Genomic DNA, 18,014 nt, shown 5'->3' on the forward strand with positions numbered 1-18,014 from the left:
AGAGAAGTGAGAGCCGCACAGTCTTACTGGGGAGAGACGGGACAGACTGTTGCGACTGGCACAGGCTGCTTTCACCCCCGTCCAACATCACACACACTTACTGCTTTGCACACAGTCAACAGTTGTCTCTCTCATGGCGTCAGTTGTATACAGACAGGGTATTGTGTGTGTTAAGGGATGCTGCAGAGAGAAACCTCACATGAACCCAGTTTTAAAGTCTTACTTTTATCAATTAATGCATGATTTAAATACCTTTTTTCTGGTGGAAGAAATATGCTTAAGTAGAAACAGTCAAGAAAGCAAACCATAATACCTCTGAAAAAAATAAACCTGTATTTAGGTTGTGCTTGCTTTTTATTTGCACATCCCTCCGTGTGTCTGCACTCTACTGTGTTGAGTCTACCCCGTTTCCTCCGGCTGCTGTGTGCGTGTAAACTCACCCACTGATGGGAGTGCTGCTCATCATCCGGCTCAGGTGGAAAACCTGTTGAATCCGTTCGTTCTGCACGAGGCCGCCCGTCATCCTGGCAACAACACTGGAGAGAAAGTCAGCTCAGGACGAAGGTGTGGACACTGGAGGGGTCGTGAAAAGTAGAGGAAAGCTGTACATCATCACTTTACATTTCACAGTTATAAGGAGACAAGTAGAGTTCAAAGAAATGGCGGTGTTTAGCACTGCGGCCTGACAGCAAGAAGGCTGGGTTCAAGCATACACTGATACGAATGCGGACATCTTGCACATTCGGAGCCAGAGACTGTGCAGTCTGTGGAGTTTGCATGTTTTGTGCTCTTGGGTACTTCAACGACGGCAACCCTCAAAGGATAAGTGACATGAATAATACAGGAATCTCAGTTTGTTCCCTTCTAGCTCACATCATAGTTTTCCCAATTTCAAAATAACCAGATTCACTATCCTATATTGCAGCACAAACATAAATTATTACACGTGAGAAAATCTGCTGAAATGGTCTGAGGGCCTGAGGTCTCAGCCTCAGCAGCTCCAGCAGCACACCTGCTGCACATGCACATTGGACCTCTGTCTGTCCGCCAGTGCACGTCTGTGCACAGAGCCATCAAAGGGAGATGGTGTTTCACATCTGCCCACAATAACACAAGTGCTAGACATCCAGACTGGCAGCTTGCATGACTGGCTGACATCACTTCTGGCCCTGGCTCCTGTTTGCATTGCAGCCTGAATCAGTACAGACAGAACGATAGACAGACGGACGGAAGGACGGACGGACAGACACAGACAGAGGCAATTCTAAAAGTGTGAAGATCACACAAACACAAATGAGGCCACCATTGATCTCACTTATTTCTATAATAATGGTATGAAATCAACCAAAATCTAAATGCATTATACAAATTAAACATTAAAGTTATAAAGGGTCACTGATCCCAATGTTCCTGCACCTTCTCATGTATTTGCAGTAACACCATTGAGAGCTGTCTGATTACAGCCCTTTTTGGAATACCTAGTGAGGGTATGAACATTACTACGTCCCAAGCTCACTCTATAGCCTTCGCCTCTCTTTTAGCTCGGTAGCTTATTCGCCGCAATTGGAAGTCTGAAAAGCCCCCCCTCCTTCATAAACTGGATCAGAGACGTACTACCCTTTATCCCGCTGGAGAAGCTCAGATATAAAAGAAAGTCACATCAAACATTTAGACACTTGGTCCCCTTTCATATAATTCACTCTCACTCTGTCATTCTCATAAAATTATAGTAAACTTTTTCCCTCTCAAGTATCTGCCCCGTCCAGTTTATGTGTCAGCACTGGGAATGGGTGATGCTTTATAACTCATGATGTTTAGACTGGAATAAGTTTGTTGCCCGTGTGATATTGTTGATGAGCCTGTGTTTTGTTTACTTCACCTGTCATTAGTGAAGGTGTGCATCGATTTCTGTTGAGTTGGACTCCTCCAACTCTCAGGATCTCTGGGAAGGCAACGCTTGTCAGGGCTGGTCTTGGTTGTTCCTGGGGGGGGGGGGGGCTCCTGGGGGCGCCAGAGAGGCACTGTTTATCAAGGCTGGCTCTGGTTCTTCCCACCCTGCCAAAGATTCCCAGTTAAGGACTTTTTTAGCTTTTAACTTTTAGCTATACGGCATTAAGCCCTTTCTCCAAAACCAACAGAAGGATGAACCCAATGCTCCAACCCCTACTGATACTTGAACAGTGACTGAGTACGACCCAGCTTTTCTATCCAACTCGACAAACTGAAATGGACCAGTACTTAAAGGACGTCAACTCCAGAGTCTCCACTAGGGCTGAAGCTCAGAACCAGAGCCCTCAACCTTACCTTAATCCTAATCTTAACCATTACCTTAACCATTATCCTAACCTTAACCAATACCTTAACTCTTAACCTAACCAGGTAACACTACGCCTAAACCTAACCAATTAATCCTACTCCTAAACCGAACCTTAACCCTAACCAGTTAACCCTACGCCTAAACCTAACCAGTTAACCCTACACCTAAACTTAACCAGTTGACCCTACGCCTAATCCTAACCAGTTGATCCTTAACAAAACCACGAATCCTTTTCTAAATTATCTTAGAATTAGATTACAATAAAACTTACTGGAACACACCCTGGGGTCTGATCAACCCTGGCGGGGCCTTCCTCGGGAGAGGGTGTCTAGTGACAATGGCAGAAACACCCAATGATTCTGGAGTCCACTACTGATGATGTGTTCCATAAAATTAGGAAATTAAAATAGTGTCTATAGATAAAATAGTCCAACCAACTCCGTCAAAATTAAACAACCAATATATTCAAACAACGGAATGAAAAGCGAAAAATCATTCAACATCAACACAGGTAACAAAAACGGAAGCTCGTACAGTGAAATATTACAAATGTCTGCGAAATTTAACCCGCTTTTTAAAACAAAAAACGTACTCAGGCAAAGGGGATAGATGAAGAATTGAGAGTAACGATTGACATGCGTGAGCCAGTGCATTGCCTTTGGCTCCCTAGTCCAAACTGCCCAGTCGTCGGAGGAAGCAGGGGCAGTCATCGAGATAACTCTTTAAAACCTAACACCAAGAGTGGGACATTTTTTGGCATTTTGCCTCAATGAAAAGTACCTAGAAGTGTCCGGCTCATTCTGATTGGTCGGGACATTTCTAGGCCTTTTGTTACTATGATAAGTTCCTAGACGTGTCCCAAGTATTGCATTTCCATAACCAATAGTGTGGAAAATTTCTAGGCATTTTGCTTTCATGTAAAGTGCCTTAAAATATCCCACGTATTGTACTTTCCTAACACCAAGAGTGGGTAATTTCTAGTCATTTTGCCTCAATGATAAGTGCCTAGAAGTTTCCGGCTCATTCTGAATGGTCGTGATACTTCTAGGCATTTTTGCTATAATGTTAAGTGCCTACAAGTGTTAGCCTGGATGCCAGACGAACGTAGTCCCGCCCACAACATTTTTGGTCGGGCAGTTCGGTCTGGAGTCGCTCCATTGGGAAAAAATTATGGGGCGTGTTTCAACTGACCAGGAAGTAAAATTCCTCTTCGCTCAATTGGATAGACCTACAACCAATCAGAGCAACGTAGTATGTGACGTATGCTAAGCAACGCATTGTGAGTTATTTACTAACGCCGGGTTCACACCGGACGCTTCAGCGCAGCGCCAAGCCTTAAATAACAGCTGGCTCCCATCCACTCCCATGTTAAAACTTTGTGCCGGTCACACCGGAGGCTGAAGCACCGCGAGGCAGCCTTGGCGCAGCGCGGTGCTTCAGCCTCCGGTGTGACTGGCACAAAGCCTTGCAGCGATCTACTGGATCAACGGGTGATATTATTAGCGCTGCCCGGCGGTTCAGCGTCGCTTCAGCGTCCGTTGTGAACAGCCAAGCGCCGGGGCGATAGGGATTAGCGCGGTGCTTTGGCGTCGCCTCCACGTTCTGTGTTCCTCTTTCAAAATGAATGCGCTGTCGATATCTTCTAAAACAGACTCAATGGCAGCATCTACACATCTCAGCTCGCCAGCGGCAGGCATGTTTGTTGAAAACGAATTCAACCCGAGGGCACTGTGATGACGTGGCTGATTACGTTACCGTTGATCATCTGTCAATCATCGTATAAAGCCAGCCCTGACAATCTGATTGGCCCGGTCGGGCCATAATTTTTTCCCAATGGAGCAACTCCAGACCGAACAGCCCGACCAAATCTGTTGTGGGCTGGGCTAAGTTCGTCTGGCATCCAAGCTATACAAGTGTCCCAAGTATTGCAGATCCCTAACCACAAGAGTGGGACATTTCTAGGAATTTTGCCTCAATGATAACTGCCTGGAAGTGTCCGGCTTATTCTGATTGGTTGGGACATTTCTAGGCATTTCTCTACTCAGATAAGTGCCTAGAAGTGTCCGGCTCATTCTGATTGGCTGGGACATTTCTAGGCATTTTGCCTCAATGATAAGTGCCTAGAAGTGTCCGGCTCATTCTGATTGGTCGGGACATTTCTAGATATTTTGCTACTATAAGTGCCTAGAAGTGTCCCAAGTATTGCACTTCCGTAACCACTAGTGTGGGACATTTTGCTTTAATATAAAGAACCTCCAAGTGTCTCACGTATTGTACTTCCCTAACACCAAGAGTGGGACATTTGTAGGCATTTGGCCTCAATGATAAGTGCCTAGAAGTGTCTGACTCATTCTGATTGGTTGAGACATTTCTAGGCATTTTGCCTCAATGATAAGTGCCTAGAAGTGTCCGGCTCATTCTGATTGGTCGGGACATTTCTAGGCCTTTTGATACTATAAGTGCTTAGAAGTGTCCGAAGTATTGCACTTCCGTAACCACTAGTGTGGGACACTTTGCTTTAATGTAAAGTACTTCCAAGTGTCTCACATATTGTACTTCCCTAACACCAAGAGTGGGACATTTGTAGGCATTTGGCCTCAATGATAAGTGCTTAGAAGTGTCCGGCTCATTCTGATTGGCTGGGACATTTCTAGGCATTTTGCTACTATGATAAGTGCCTAGAAGTGTCCGGCTCATTCTGATTGGTCGGGACATTTCTAGGCATTTCTCTACTATGATAAGTACCTAAAAGTGTCCGGCTCATTGTGATTGGTCGGGACATTTCTAGGAATTTTTTCCTCAATGATAAGTGCCTAGAAGTGTCCGGCTCATTCTGATTGGTCGAGACATTTATAGGCATTTTGCTACTATAATTGCCTAGAAGTGTCCCAAGTATTGCACTCCCGAAACCACTACTGTGGGACATCTTGCTTGAATGTAAAGAACCTCCAAGTGTCTAACATATTGTACTTCCCTAACACCAAGAGTGGGACATTTGTAGGCATTTGGCCTATATGATAAGTGCCTAGAAGTGTCCGGCTCATTCTGATTGGCTTGGACATTTCTGGGCATTTTGCTACTATGATAAGTGTCTAGAAGTGTCTGGCTTATTCTGATTGGTCGGGACATTTCTAGGCATTTCTCTACTATGATAAGTACCTAGAAGTGTCCGGCTCATTCTGATTGGTCGGGACATTTCTAGGCATTTTGCTTCTGTAAGTGCCTAGAAGTGTCCCAAGTATTGCACTTCCGTAACCACTACTATGGGACATTTTGATTTAATGTAAAGAACCTCCAAGTGTCTAACGTATTGCACTTCCCTAACACCAAGAGTGGGACATTTGTAGGCATTTGGCCTCAATGATAAGTGCCTAGAAGTGTCCGGCTCATTCTGATTGGCTGGGACATTTCTAGGCTTTTTGCTACTATGATAAGTGCCTAGAAGTGTCCGGCTCATTCTGATTGGTCGGGACATTTCTAGGCATTTCTCTACTATGATAAGTACCAAGAAGTGTCCGGCTCATTGTGATTGGTCGGGACATTTCTAGGCATTTTGCCTCAATAATAAGTGCCTAGAAGTGTCCGGATCATTCTGATTGGTTTGGACATTTCTAGGCATTTTTGCTTATTTATTTTATTTCTCTGTTATCTTTGTTTATTTACTCACCTTGATATATATTTAAATTGTCCTTACTTATTTTTATTATTAGTATTATTACCGTTGTATTTGCCTTTTTCTGGGTGTCGGGGGCCGTATTTCTGCTGAAAAGGGTTACTGCTGCAGTGAAAATAATATACTCCCAAGGAGCAGGTAGCCCTCAATCTGCAGAAGGGAGTCCTGATTATCTAATTTACCTCAAAGCAGCATTGAGACTGTTTACTCACAGCAACACTACCCCATCTGGTGGGCAGCTTATATTCAAATAAAACTGCTTGTTTCCCTGTTGGTACAGTTTTTACTATTTTTCCAGTTATGAAAGGTGGTAACTCTAATTACCAAACAACTTTTGTTTACTTCAGTAAATGTACAAATAATTTGAGCACCACATTTAGTTTTTAATTGAGTATAAGCATTTACTGTTAAACTAAAGTATTAGTTTTAAAAGTAAAAGCATTTCCTGAGTGTAACCTATTCCCAATCGATGATGCCGTTGCTGCAGGAGGCGGGGTCTAATGTAACCTGCTTGGTCTGATTGGAACCTTCTCATTATTGATTACTTTGAAATATATTCAAAAAACAATACAGATATTTTCTGACACATGTAGTAAAAGTAAAAAGAATCCAAAAATAATTCTACTTAAGTAAAGTACAGACACATGACAAATTTACTCAAGTACAGTGATTAAGTAAATGTGCCTCATTACATCCCACCACTGTCACCAACTAAGCAGCATGAAACTGAATGTAATTTAATCACAAATAAGGGACTGTCACCTCTTTAAATCAATCAAATATAATGCATGTTGTTTTAGAGACTGACTGATGTGAAGTTTTGTGAAGAATTTAGGGATTGATACTGATAGTGACAGTAGGGAGTAAAATTGCATACAGATTTATCAGCCAATATATATATATTTTTTAATTGGCATAATTCCTAAAATGTTGTTATCAAACCCTTATATTTGAGGCTTAATAGTTTACAGTTTAAAGCTCAACTTTATTATGAGTGACTATAAACTATTAACAACCAAATATATCCTATATACTGTAAGATAAACATAATAGTCTTTATTTATATAGTGTTATTATAGTCTTGATGACCAATCAAAGCACATTACTGTACAGTTTTCACCGATTCATACAGTGTATCTATGGACAGCATTTATCTTGCCCAAGGACACTTTGGCAAGCAGATGGGGAAGACTGGGATTGAACCGTTAGAGGGAGCCCGCTCTACCCCCTCAGCCACAGCTAAACAGGAAACATAAACGTCAGTGAAAGGCTCATATTTCACAATCTTATCAGCCAGTGTACTGTTTTGACCCCGAAGGACACCATATATCAGTTTGATGTTTGACTAATAAATTCAAAAATACAAGACAAAAAAACAACATCATTGCATCTGTGCCCCACAACTGAGCCAAGTGCCGCTGCTGCTCCATAACTGAAACCAAAAGTGACTTCAGACTCACTGACGGTGCCAGACAGACCTGTAAGGCGATCTGTTCATGAACGTGGGACATTAACAGGGTTTTATCAGCCCTCTGTCTTTTCTTTATTCTCTGTAAAAGCATGCTCCACGTCCTCCACAGCACCAGCACACCTCCTCCCCCTCTTCGTCACACATCAGCCTGCCTGTTGCACTTGCCCAAATATAAACTGCGTCTTGGCATACGGACAGATTGAAATGGGGAGGAGTTTGACACAGTGAGTTCAGCTCAGGACAGACTGAAGGACAAACAAGTGTAAAAGGTGGATTGGACGGGCAAACAGGAGGAGATCAAAACACTGGGATTATTACCTGCTTTGAGTAAAGTAAGTTCTCAACTGACTTTCTTTGAGTATGAGAAGAGTTATTACAACTCTTGATACACAGCAACACCAGATTGCCTCGGCCTAACCCTTAGATAGAGATATTGTTCAGCTCGTGCATGTAACTTCCTTGTACGTGACTTTTCAGCTGTTGTTTTTGGCTCAGAGTAAAAGCTCATAATGGCTCCGGTTATATTAAAAATACATAAGCATGAACTTAGTTTTCTTATAAATTAAAGTGTATTTTCACTTTCCTGGTTTGATATTTTACAAACATCTACACCTCAAAGAGCATATTTTTCTTGTGTCCTCTACAGATGTCTTTGTCTCCAGTCGCCGTGGTGGCTCGTCGCACGCTGGCCGCAGCGTCACATTCAAGCCATGAGGGGAAAGGTCAGTGTGTCTTCACCGACTTGCTCGATCAAATGCTACCAAAATGGGAGAAAGCCTCCAGATCCAGAGCTGCTACTTGCAGCAGCTGCACCGAGTCTTGTTTACTGTAGTCGTTGCCTTAAGTGAAATGTCTGCAGGGTTGGCAGCGAGCCTGCACAATCCTGCACTTTGGCACCAAACTGTTTTATTACCGATATAGGTTTTATGAGGACACAGCCACTTTAAAAAAAAAAAATTGTATTGTACCAGTAAATATTGTCAGGCTGTGTTCTGTGCTTCAGCCTTGTTCTTTCACTTTTCTTTTTTTTTTCACACAGCAAAGACCTGGAAGATCATGAGCTTCGTGCTGGCCATACCTGGTGTATCCGTGTGCTGGCTCAACGCCTACATGAAGGGCCAGGCTCACTCACATGAGCAGGGCGAATTTGTGCCGTATAGCCACTTGCGTATCCGCACCAAGGTGCGTCTCGGCCTTCCATCGCACTCTCACATTTTCAGCATGATTTACTCCCGGTAACAAGGTAATGATCTCTCCCCTTTAGAAATTTCCCTGGGGCGATGGAAACCACTCTCTGTTCCACAACCCTGACACTAATGCCCTGCCTGACGGCTACGAGAGCACCCATCACTGAGGAGCAGCCACATCCTGCTGCACACTTAAACTCCAGCCTGCAGTCCACTCGGCTTAATTATCCAGATCAGGGGGCCAAGCAATGCTGCCGTCAAGCAGTACGCCCAGACAGGAATAAAACTACTTTGTGCTATGTCATAATGAGTTCGTTTTCATTATTTTAATTGAGAGTATTACTCAATTCAATTAACACTGAAGTGGTTTTTAATAAGTTTCTGGTAAAATAATAGTTTAACATCTCATTATTCAGACAATGTTCAACTATTTCAGCCGTTACATTTTACGCTAGAGATGGAATAAATTCAAACATTTTCACATGAAGCATTTATGGGCTTTAAAGCAGCCTGTTGCTTCAAGTATAACAAATTCCCATGACAAATCAACAAACAAATAGTCCTACAAAGGGAGCATTGACAACTAGTCGTTTAAGTAGTTGTCAATTAGTCCCACAAAGTAGTCGACTAGTCCATTTATCAAGAGAGATTACTTCCAACCCTTGTCAATGTGTGAGAGGGTGACGTGACGTTTAGAGAAGTCTTCAATTGTCGTCTGTCGAGTCCACTCTGTTGGGGCTGACAGCGTTAGCAGTAAGCTGTGTAGCTTTAGATCAGGGGTGTCCAAACTACGGCCCGCGGGCCATCTGCGGCCCGCCATCCATTTAAAATTGGCCCACCTCAATAAAAAAAATTATAAGAAATAATTATAATTTTTTTTTTTTTAACTATCAATTTAGAAGCACTTAAATGGCATTTAATTACAGCACTTTGTAGTTTTGAAATTGTACTTTCTTGATTCTTGTTGTTCTGGGTTTGTACCCTTGAATGCACTTATTGTAAGTCGCTTTGGATAAAAGAGTCAGCTAAATGAAATGTAATGTGATGGACTATGGCCCACTGTATTGGCCCACTGCAGCTGTCCCTCAGAAAGCCCCCCCCATCAACAGTCCGCTCCAGGGCAGGGGGGCATGGCAGGGTGAGTGGCCCAGACCTTCGTATTATTTTCTATATGTGGCCCTCGGGATAAAAAGTTTGGAGACCCCTGCTTTAGATGGTGAAGCACAGCACTGGTATTGTTGTTGAACTTTAGGGCAGCCTTACACATATTTCATTTGCTCTGGTAAAGTATTTCCACAGTGTTGATTTTAGTCGAGGATCTGAATCTCAAACCATACTTTTTTCCAGCTCTGGTTCTGGTCTGCTGTTTTAGTGCCAAGACTACTGTTAAGAGTCACAAATGAGAACTGACAGGTCCCAAAAAGAAAATAGCGCCCCCTGCTGCATATCTGCTGTAGTTGACTTATTACTGCACAGTGATAAAACCCACAGATGAAAGATGAGTCTACAACCATGGAGTGTCAACTAGTCTGTGAAACCTCTACCTGCTAACATTTCCTTCTGTTACACGGTTGTGCTGATAGGCATGATCTTCTCTTACGCTAAAATTTAAAGTTTATCTTTAGTTTATTTAGAGTCAGTCCCAAAGTCCATCCCCTCCTGCCACTGCCAGTGCAAACTACAACAGAAATTGCACCAATCCACTGCTAAAAATAGTCCCCAACAAATGCACAAAAGTAATGTTTGCAAATGACTTACATTGTTCTGTGTTAAAATTAATTATTCTGACATTATATTATATATAATATTTTCCTCCTCCAAGGAGATTGTTACCTCTGCTCGTTTATTAGTCAGCAAAATTTAGCAAAAACCACTGGACAGATCGCCATGAAACTTATTGGAAGAACATGGGATGACATGTTAATAGGTTATCCCAATATCTCCCAGAAAAGAAAATGTATTGCGCCCCAATATTTACAATAAACAATTTTACCTCAGTCTTCTTCATGAATGCTTCTAAATTACCTGACTCATAGATATGAATTGAATATTTTAAACATTTAGAATTTTTTTTTTACCTTTTCTTTGTAAACATTTGAACTTATCTGGCCTGTAGCACATGTGTTTTAATGGCTCAGGCCACATGTAAATATATTCATGTGCAAATTACCTGGGTCAATTTGCACATATATCTCTGCACGTGAGGCATGAAATGGACATTAGTAATATTAAGGATCGAAGCTGACATTGTGGCAAACACACACAATTATTACCTACACCAAAAGGTTATGTCTTTGTCTAAGTTGGATTGTGCAAAAAATATTGGACAGATTACCACAACACCTTTTGGAAGGACACAGTATTGGTCAGCAAAGAAAACATTAAATTGTAGGGTTTGGAGGTCCAGATCAGGAGATGGATCCAGGAATTACATCTCACTTTATTTAACATTGCAAGAATTGAGTATTTCTTCAACATTTTGTCGATTTTAAGAATAATTCATCTGGATAAAGTTAAATGTGGTTGGTTTCTTAAGGGGACTGTTGGGCCTTTGTGGATGTATGCCAAGTTAAAACCAACAACTCATGACCGACTGATGTCACTGAAGACATGTGGTCAGCTTACTGCCGCCATTCAGCTTCCACACACTCAAACAATAAGAAACTGAGAGCAAAGGGATGTTCAACCAATATATTCAGAGGCATACATTTCTATGCAGCAGGTTTAAACCTATACACTGTATATCTGCTTTTTCCATATAATCTCTATGTACAAAATAAACAACTGGCTCCTTATCAACCCTGATAATTCCAGTACTTCCAGCTAAATGACATTTATCAGATGCACTGTAGTCATGTGCTTTGACTTTTTCCAAAACAAAAAAATTAAATTAAAAATAATCACAATACAAATGTCAATAGAAGTTAATCGGTCAACGGAAAATTATTACAAAATGGTGTCATGCTGGCACAGGCTATACTTTTTACCATTTATACAGCAAAATTATGAAGATAAATCAAGAGTCAGTTCTTTTAGTAGCATGTTCGTCAGATGACGAACATGCTTCTATGATGTAGCATGTTCGTCAGATGACGAACATGCTACTATGATGTTATTTCTTAAATTTAATACAATGATAACTTAAAAATAAGTTTATTTCAAGCCCCATTATATCTATGGCCTAAGAACTTCCTGCTCAACTCAGAGCCGCTGTGGCCAAACTTAGTAAATCCTGTTTCAGAGTCTCTGCACAGCCGGCCTCTCTGGAGAGTCTGCGAAGGCAATCAGCAGCAAAGGAGGAGGTCGAGAAGGGTCGAGGACTGTCCTGACAACCCAGCAACAGAGACAAACAGGCCCGACCCAGCGCTGGGTAACTGTAGCGCTGGGAAAACCAGTACACCTGTAGGAGGAGAGAAGCTAGAGCCCCACCTCCTGAATCAGCATCTGACTCGTGAGCTGCTGATTTCAGAAGCTGGGCCGACCTTTCATTTAGTTTCTTTGGTTTTAACCTTGACTCTTCTGATTTAAATGATTTGTCCATAATTGTCCCACAGCTTGATTTGGAACCTGAACTCACACTTTTGACTGTCTTGGAGCTTGAGCCGTGTCCTCTTTTAACTGCTCCAACAAATGAGGCTTTTTTATTGTGCGTTTGCTGTGGGGAACTGTTCGCTTTCTTTGCCTGTCCTGGTAAATCTTCGGTTTGCATCTCAAACCCGGACAGCTCTAGCTCAGACGTTTGATGAGCCAGTTTCTCTTCGGCCGACTCATGGCATTCTTGATCCATTTTAACTGCTGCTCTTTCAGGATTGTCTTCTGTAGGAGGAGCCGGATCAGCTCTGGTTGCAGCAGCCTTGGTGGAGCAGGACAGAAGACACGACTCACAGAGATCCTCCAACTCTCTCTGCAGCTCCGTCACCAAAAATCGACAAGCTCCAATCATCATCTCACCTAAAGGTGTTTTCTGGAAGTCTTCTGCTGACTGGCTTCTGCTCCTCAGTCCCTCAAGGACCAATGAGTCGAAAATCTGACACTGTCTGCCGCTCGCTCCTTCATCACCTTCCCTTGTTGATTCTCTGTCCTTGGTGAGACGACATCCATGTAGGTAATGCAGCACTGGTAGTAGCATGCCCGTGCTGACATCTTTGATGCGGATTGGTTCTCCTGCATTACCCTGAGCTTCTCCAAATCCGCCTCTCAACAGAGCCCTAAAGTACTCAGAGCCCACCCTTTCTGTCCCCTCCACCCCAGCCACAGCCTCCCTATTGGCTGGGACCTGAGTCCCATCGTCCAGCAGCAAGAGCAGTTCAAAGTTTGAGAGACTGTAAGGACATTTGTCAGTTAGCCGAGGCTTTTTTGAGGGAGGTGGCAAAACTCTGCCCGTTTTACTGACCGAGTGTGCTGCGGCTGGATTTAGATGTTTTTTGTCCGTTTCAGTTTTCATGTTACTTGTCAGTGCAGACAGGCATTCACTCAGGAGAGAAAAGTACAGTGAGTGAACCTGAGGTGTCTGACCTGCATGGGGTGAATTAAACAAGTCAGAAAGCAACTTTCCAAATTCAGCAGGGTTGCCTTCATCCAAATCATCTTCATCATCACATCCAAGTGGCTGCAGAGCCAACAGCAGCCCACCACTGTCCAAAAGAAGTTTCTTCAACAGGGACTTGTTGCTGTTGAAGAGAAAGACAGTCCATTAAGTTCAGATACAAACCTTTCTGTGGTTTTCTACTGTTGGCAAGTGTCATCAAAGTAAAGCAGTCACTAGTTAATGTCTTTGAAAAGATATAAGTTAATGCAACTATTTTTTCTCAATAACAGAAAAAGATTATGTGGGGGAAAAGGAAATGTTTTCTCAGGATATGAACTTAATTTGAAATAATATATATAAAATAAGGACAAAAAAAAGGAATGTTAATATTTCAGATTTAAAAATCTTATGATTACAAACCACTCATCCTCCACTCACCTGCTGATAAATGGCAGAGACAGTGCACAGTTCATCTTGTCCGAATCGGAGCCTGACATCATCACATGTGCAAGAACCCCAGAGCCAAAGCCAGACTCACACTGGACACGCAGATTGGTGAGAAGTGCAACACCTACACAGACATTTAGAAAACTGTTAGAAACTGCTCATGTATAAACTGAAAATGTCCAGCTGCTTGCTTACAAGCAACATAAATATATCTGTTAGCCTACAGTTAGCTAGAAGCTAACAAATTGAATAAAATGCCTGAAGTCTATAGCTCAACGGTCGAAAGGATTATAACTAATCCCAACCCTACCCATTCACCAGTTTTTTCAAACAGTTAGTTGTTATTGTCATGAATTCTACGCCACTTATGTTGAGTCCCAGCCATCACTCCTGCAGAATGCTGCTCGCTTGTTTAGTCAGAGTTTATTGATATTCAACATATTGTGCGTCCAAATCGCACCTAAGTCGAGAGAGCTCTCACTCAAGCACAGCAGGAACCCTGAGATGTGAGATTATGGTTATTGCATTGGAATAGGAACCTTTTGACAAAGGAGTCCCAACTTTTAACAAATTGAATCATTTATATAAAGTGTTGTATATCAACTCAACCCTTGTTAAGATATTCATCTTACCTAGTTGTTTAACTTTGTTTTTTACGCGGCTCGTCTGCCTCTCTTGCCCTTCGAGCCCTCCCTCTCTCTGACAGAGATGGTGGTAAATCAATCCCACTGATCCCGTTCGGACCAACGCCTGCAGACAGTTCGGGTTGCAGCTCAGTCTGCAAAGCATACGGAAGCACCTGCTGCTGGGGTCCTGGTGCTGGGTGAGGTAGTAGAGCAGGCCAGACATGATGCCTGAGCTGACTAGAGCGAGACTTGGATCCGTGGCGTGGGAGAAGCACGACAGCAGCAGCAGGATGGGCGACTCAGTGGTCCAGGGTTCAGGGTGGTAAGGGTGGTGGTACGCCATGGGGCGGGGAGCAGAGGGAGGGGTGTCAGAAGTGACCTTAGTCGCAGAAGCTGACGATTGAGCCCGCTGCCTCCTTCTGTGAGGGGATGAGAACTTTGATGGGGCGGAGGTTTGAGGGGATGAGGATGGTGGGATCGGAACATTGCCCCATTCCCCATCGACACCAGAGGAATCCAGCAGGTCCCCCTCAGAGGAGATCAGTCCCTCAGACACCAACCAGGATCTGGGGAGAAAGCAACGGGGAGCACAATAAAGATGTGGATGAACAACAGAGAAAAGTGAAGATAGTGCAATCATTCACAGGAAAAATACAAAAAGAAAGCAGCGTGTTTTGTTTCCATACGTGAGGCTTTGAAAGCTTGACGAACCGGCCTCCTCCTTCTTGCAGCTCTCAGGAGCAGGAAAGTCGAAAGAGTCAAAGCCTGCTGTGGGCAGGAGCTCAGTGGGAGACATGTTTGACGTCGTGCTCACATCCATTTTCTCAGCACATTGTTCCTCTCCTCTGGTGAGCTGTACTAGCCGCGCTATAAGCAGAGGGACCAGCCCTAACTCTTGCAACTGCTCCATGGCAGATTCATCGAAAACAAAGTCTACACAAGCCAGAATGATGAGCCAGGAAAGAGGGTGATTCTGATGGGCGGACAAAAAGCTAGTCAACACCTCCAGTCCACCGCTCTCCTTAACCTTGGCCCGGTTGACCGCCTCCTTGCAGCACAAGCACAGAGCCTTGAGGAAGACTCCTGACTTCAGCGGGTCCTTTTTGACTTCTTCTGTGAACTTCTGAATGACGCCCAGTGACCCCACCAGAGGACGCAGGCAGCCTTGGGAGCACATGTTGGCCAAAGTTTTCAGGGCCAACTCCTCAAAAGGTTTCCCAGCCTCCCCTAATGCCATGACGCCAAGTTGAGCGATGACCCCAGAGCGGGACACCTCCCTTGCACATTCAATGCCACAGCCCCGGGTCAGCTCGTGTAGGGTCTTTAGTACCACCCGCCTCAGCCCCTCGGGATATTCTGGAGCGATGAGAGGAGCCAGAGCGGATAAGGTCCCTTGGGTGAGCAGAGACAGGCGGTTTGAGGGAGAATCCGAGAGGTAGCCAAGTGCCCGAGCAGCCGACTGAGCACACTCCAGTTTAGGACAGGGTTCTTTCGGTGGAGCAGCAGTCGGGGAGGACGGGGCAGAGGAAAGAGACACACAGAGGAGGAGAAGAGGAATACCACCTGTAGGGAAAAAATTATGTTTTATTATATGACTTTTCCAATGTTAAAAAGGGTGACATCAGGGACTCCTGAGACTTAAATCTTATGACGAGATAACAATTTGGATGGAGTGCACATATGTTATTTCCATCCACTGAACATTTATGGTCAATGCCTGTGGCAAATGAAGATGGACACATTTCCAAATGTCTTGTCAACCAACTGCCAAAAAGCCCAAAAGCCTAAATAAGTCAGATTGTCGATTATCAAAATGGTAATAGTCATTTTAATCAACTGGCTTACTTTACTTCATACAGGACTATTCTTTCACGCTAACAGGTATGTACAATAACAGTATTGTAGCACTGACTACTAATCTACTGCTACCGCGAAAACACAATTATCACTCAGGTAGCATTCATAGTAGCTGCATCGTGTGATAAATGCTCAACTGTTGGCTGAAACTGCTGCAAGGAGACACACTGATATTTGAACACTTACCAGATGAGTGGATGAGTGCACAGCTTTGTGGATCCATGGCCAAGTTCCCCAAAGATCGGGCTGCTCGGTTCTGGATGGTCTCCTGGGCCACATTTCTCTTCAGGATCCCCACTGACAGAATCAAGAAATATTTATTTAACTTTCAGAGAAATACCATCGCTTTATGTCAGATAAACTAAAGCCTTACCAATTTATGGTTGGTCGATATAAAAAGGGTGATGTGAGCCTTTAACAGACAAGGCACCACATCAGATGTGAGAATATTTATTTTACAGAATAAACGTTAAAGAAAAGATGTGCATTTCTGTTTACATTTTACCATAACAATGCTGTTTATTTAAAGTTCTGGATATTTGACTTCATTTAGTTTTCTTTTTAAATCATAGTTCTATATAGTCAAGTTTACGGTTAAAATGTAAAATATTAAGCCGCAATTACATTTCTTTGTCAAAATGGTTTGATAAATATATTTTAGGAATAGGACTCAAGACACATAAGGATATGTAAAAGAACTCACCAATGGTATTTATTCCATCAAGTTTACGCACCTAAAATAGAAGAGAAACATTTTAATATGATTTAATTTGAATTACTGCTTTGGTCAAAACAGCTTTAAAGAGTCATTATTCGTTAAGCTCCACCTCTATACGCGTCTTCAGATCGGTGCAGCAGTTTGCCAGGATGCTCAGGGCCAGGTCCAGAGTTTTCCTGGAGCACTCTGGCTCTTTGAGTAGGTCCAACAGGGGAGGGAGACCCCCTTGAGTCCGGAATCTGGAGATGCCAGCGTCACCCTTGATGTGCTGCATGCGGATGGCGACCAGGGCTCTCCACTGTGACGTTCTGGACCTCTTGTCCGGTTCCCTGCCACCACCTGAGTCTGTCTTGCCATGGTCAGCCCCCAGTCGAGGTTTGAAGAGGTGAGCCAAGCACCAGGACAGGGAGGACTCTGGGGACGATGATGATGATGATGATACATGACTTTCTCTGGAGGCTGCTCGAGACTGTTTCCCTTCACCTTGCACCGATGCTGCAGCCATGGTCCCTCTGAAAGTCAAGAAACAGCTTCATTTAGTTTCTTCAAAGGAGTAACACACTGTGAGGTGTCAGTGAGGGCCTCCAGTCAAACATTTACAGATAACATGTTTATAAAATAACCTTCAGAAATACGTAACAAATTAGCAAAGTGTTGAAATATGTTCGTATTACTGCGAGTTCATTCTTATTTGTAAAAAAAAAAGTTTAAGACAAATACACAATCAGTTGTGGTCAGAAAACTACAGATACCATCATGAAGAAGGGAAGTTGTACCACCTGACGCCGCGGCTGCTGTCGGGAGATGGAGTTCCAGCCGCTTCGGTCCACTCCCTACAAAACAGGCCTACATGGTGAGGAGGCCGAACGAGCGTTATTCTGCGTGCTGGCCGTGTATTGTCTCAATGTACCATCTTTTTGCACAACACCTGACGACCCTGAACTCTACTGCGTCAATGATTTGTCACCACTTGCCGCACAATCTTTGTGATACAGAATGCAATCGCCTGCGTTAGCCGCTAACGCCATCTTTAGCCAAACAACTAAACAGGGGCGGTTGAGGGAGTGAGCAGGGAGCGAGGAGGTGGGGCGGAAAGCGCGGACCTGGGACTTGTAGTTCGACGCGTCACTACTTGTCAGGGACCACGAACGCGTTTCCACGCGCGAGAAAACTACATTCCCAGCGGCAGC

At 43.5% G+C, this 18,014-nt stretch overlaps 2 protein-coding genes across 4 annotated transcripts; one reads left to right on the forward strand and one right to left on the reverse strand.

The window, feature by feature from the left end:
* The first annotated feature begins 7,633 nt into the window (after positions 1–7,633).
* LOC128458586 (cytochrome c oxidase subunit 6A, mitochondrial) lies at positions 7,634–8,955 on the forward strand. The gene is made up of 4 exons (XM_053443474.1): positions 7,634–7,793; positions 8,108–8,183; positions 8,501–8,643; positions 8,726–8,955. The coding sequence occupies exons 2-4, from the start codon at positions 8,108–8,110 to the stop codon at positions 8,813–8,815; spliced, it is 309 nt and encodes a 102-aa protein (XP_053299449.1). The 5' UTR covers positions 7,634–7,793; the 3' UTR covers positions 8,816–8,955.
* Positions 8,956–11,325: 2,370 nt separating this feature from the next.
* Positions 11,326–17,877, reverse strand: armc5 (armadillo repeat containing 5). Of its 3 annotated transcripts, XR_008342034.1 has the most exons (9): positions 17,604–17,877; positions 16,934–17,336; positions 16,810–16,840; positions 16,293–16,403; positions 14,936–15,812; positions 14,256–14,815; positions 13,615–13,747; positions 11,722–13,318; positions 11,326–11,683 (listed from the first exon to the last, which is right to left on the reverse strand). XR_008342034.1 is itself a non-coding variant. In XM_053443472.1 (8 exons), exons 2-8 carry the CDS (start codon positions 17,327–17,329, stop codon positions 11,845–11,847), a joined length of 3,582 nt encoding a protein of 1,193 aa, XP_053299447.1. In that variant the 5' UTR covers positions 17,330–17,336; positions 17,604–17,877; the 3' UTR covers positions 11,326–11,844. The 3 variants fall into 3 exon arrangements, 2 of the variants coding, with proteins under 2 accessions (XP_053299447.1, XP_053299448.1); XM_053443472.1 differs by having other exon boundaries at positions 11,326–13,318; XM_053443473.1 differs by having other exon boundaries at positions 11,326–13,318; positions 17,577–17,877.
* Between the last annotated feature and the right edge of the window lie 137 nt (positions 17,878–18,014).

This window comes from Pleuronectes platessa, chromosome 16 (genome assembly GCF_947347685.1).
Source record: "Pleuronectes platessa chromosome 16, fPlePla1.1, whole genome shotgun sequence".
In the NCBI taxonomy this organism is placed as follows: domain Eukaryota; kingdom Metazoa; phylum Chordata; class Actinopteri; order Pleuronectiformes; family Pleuronectidae; genus Pleuronectes; species Pleuronectes platessa.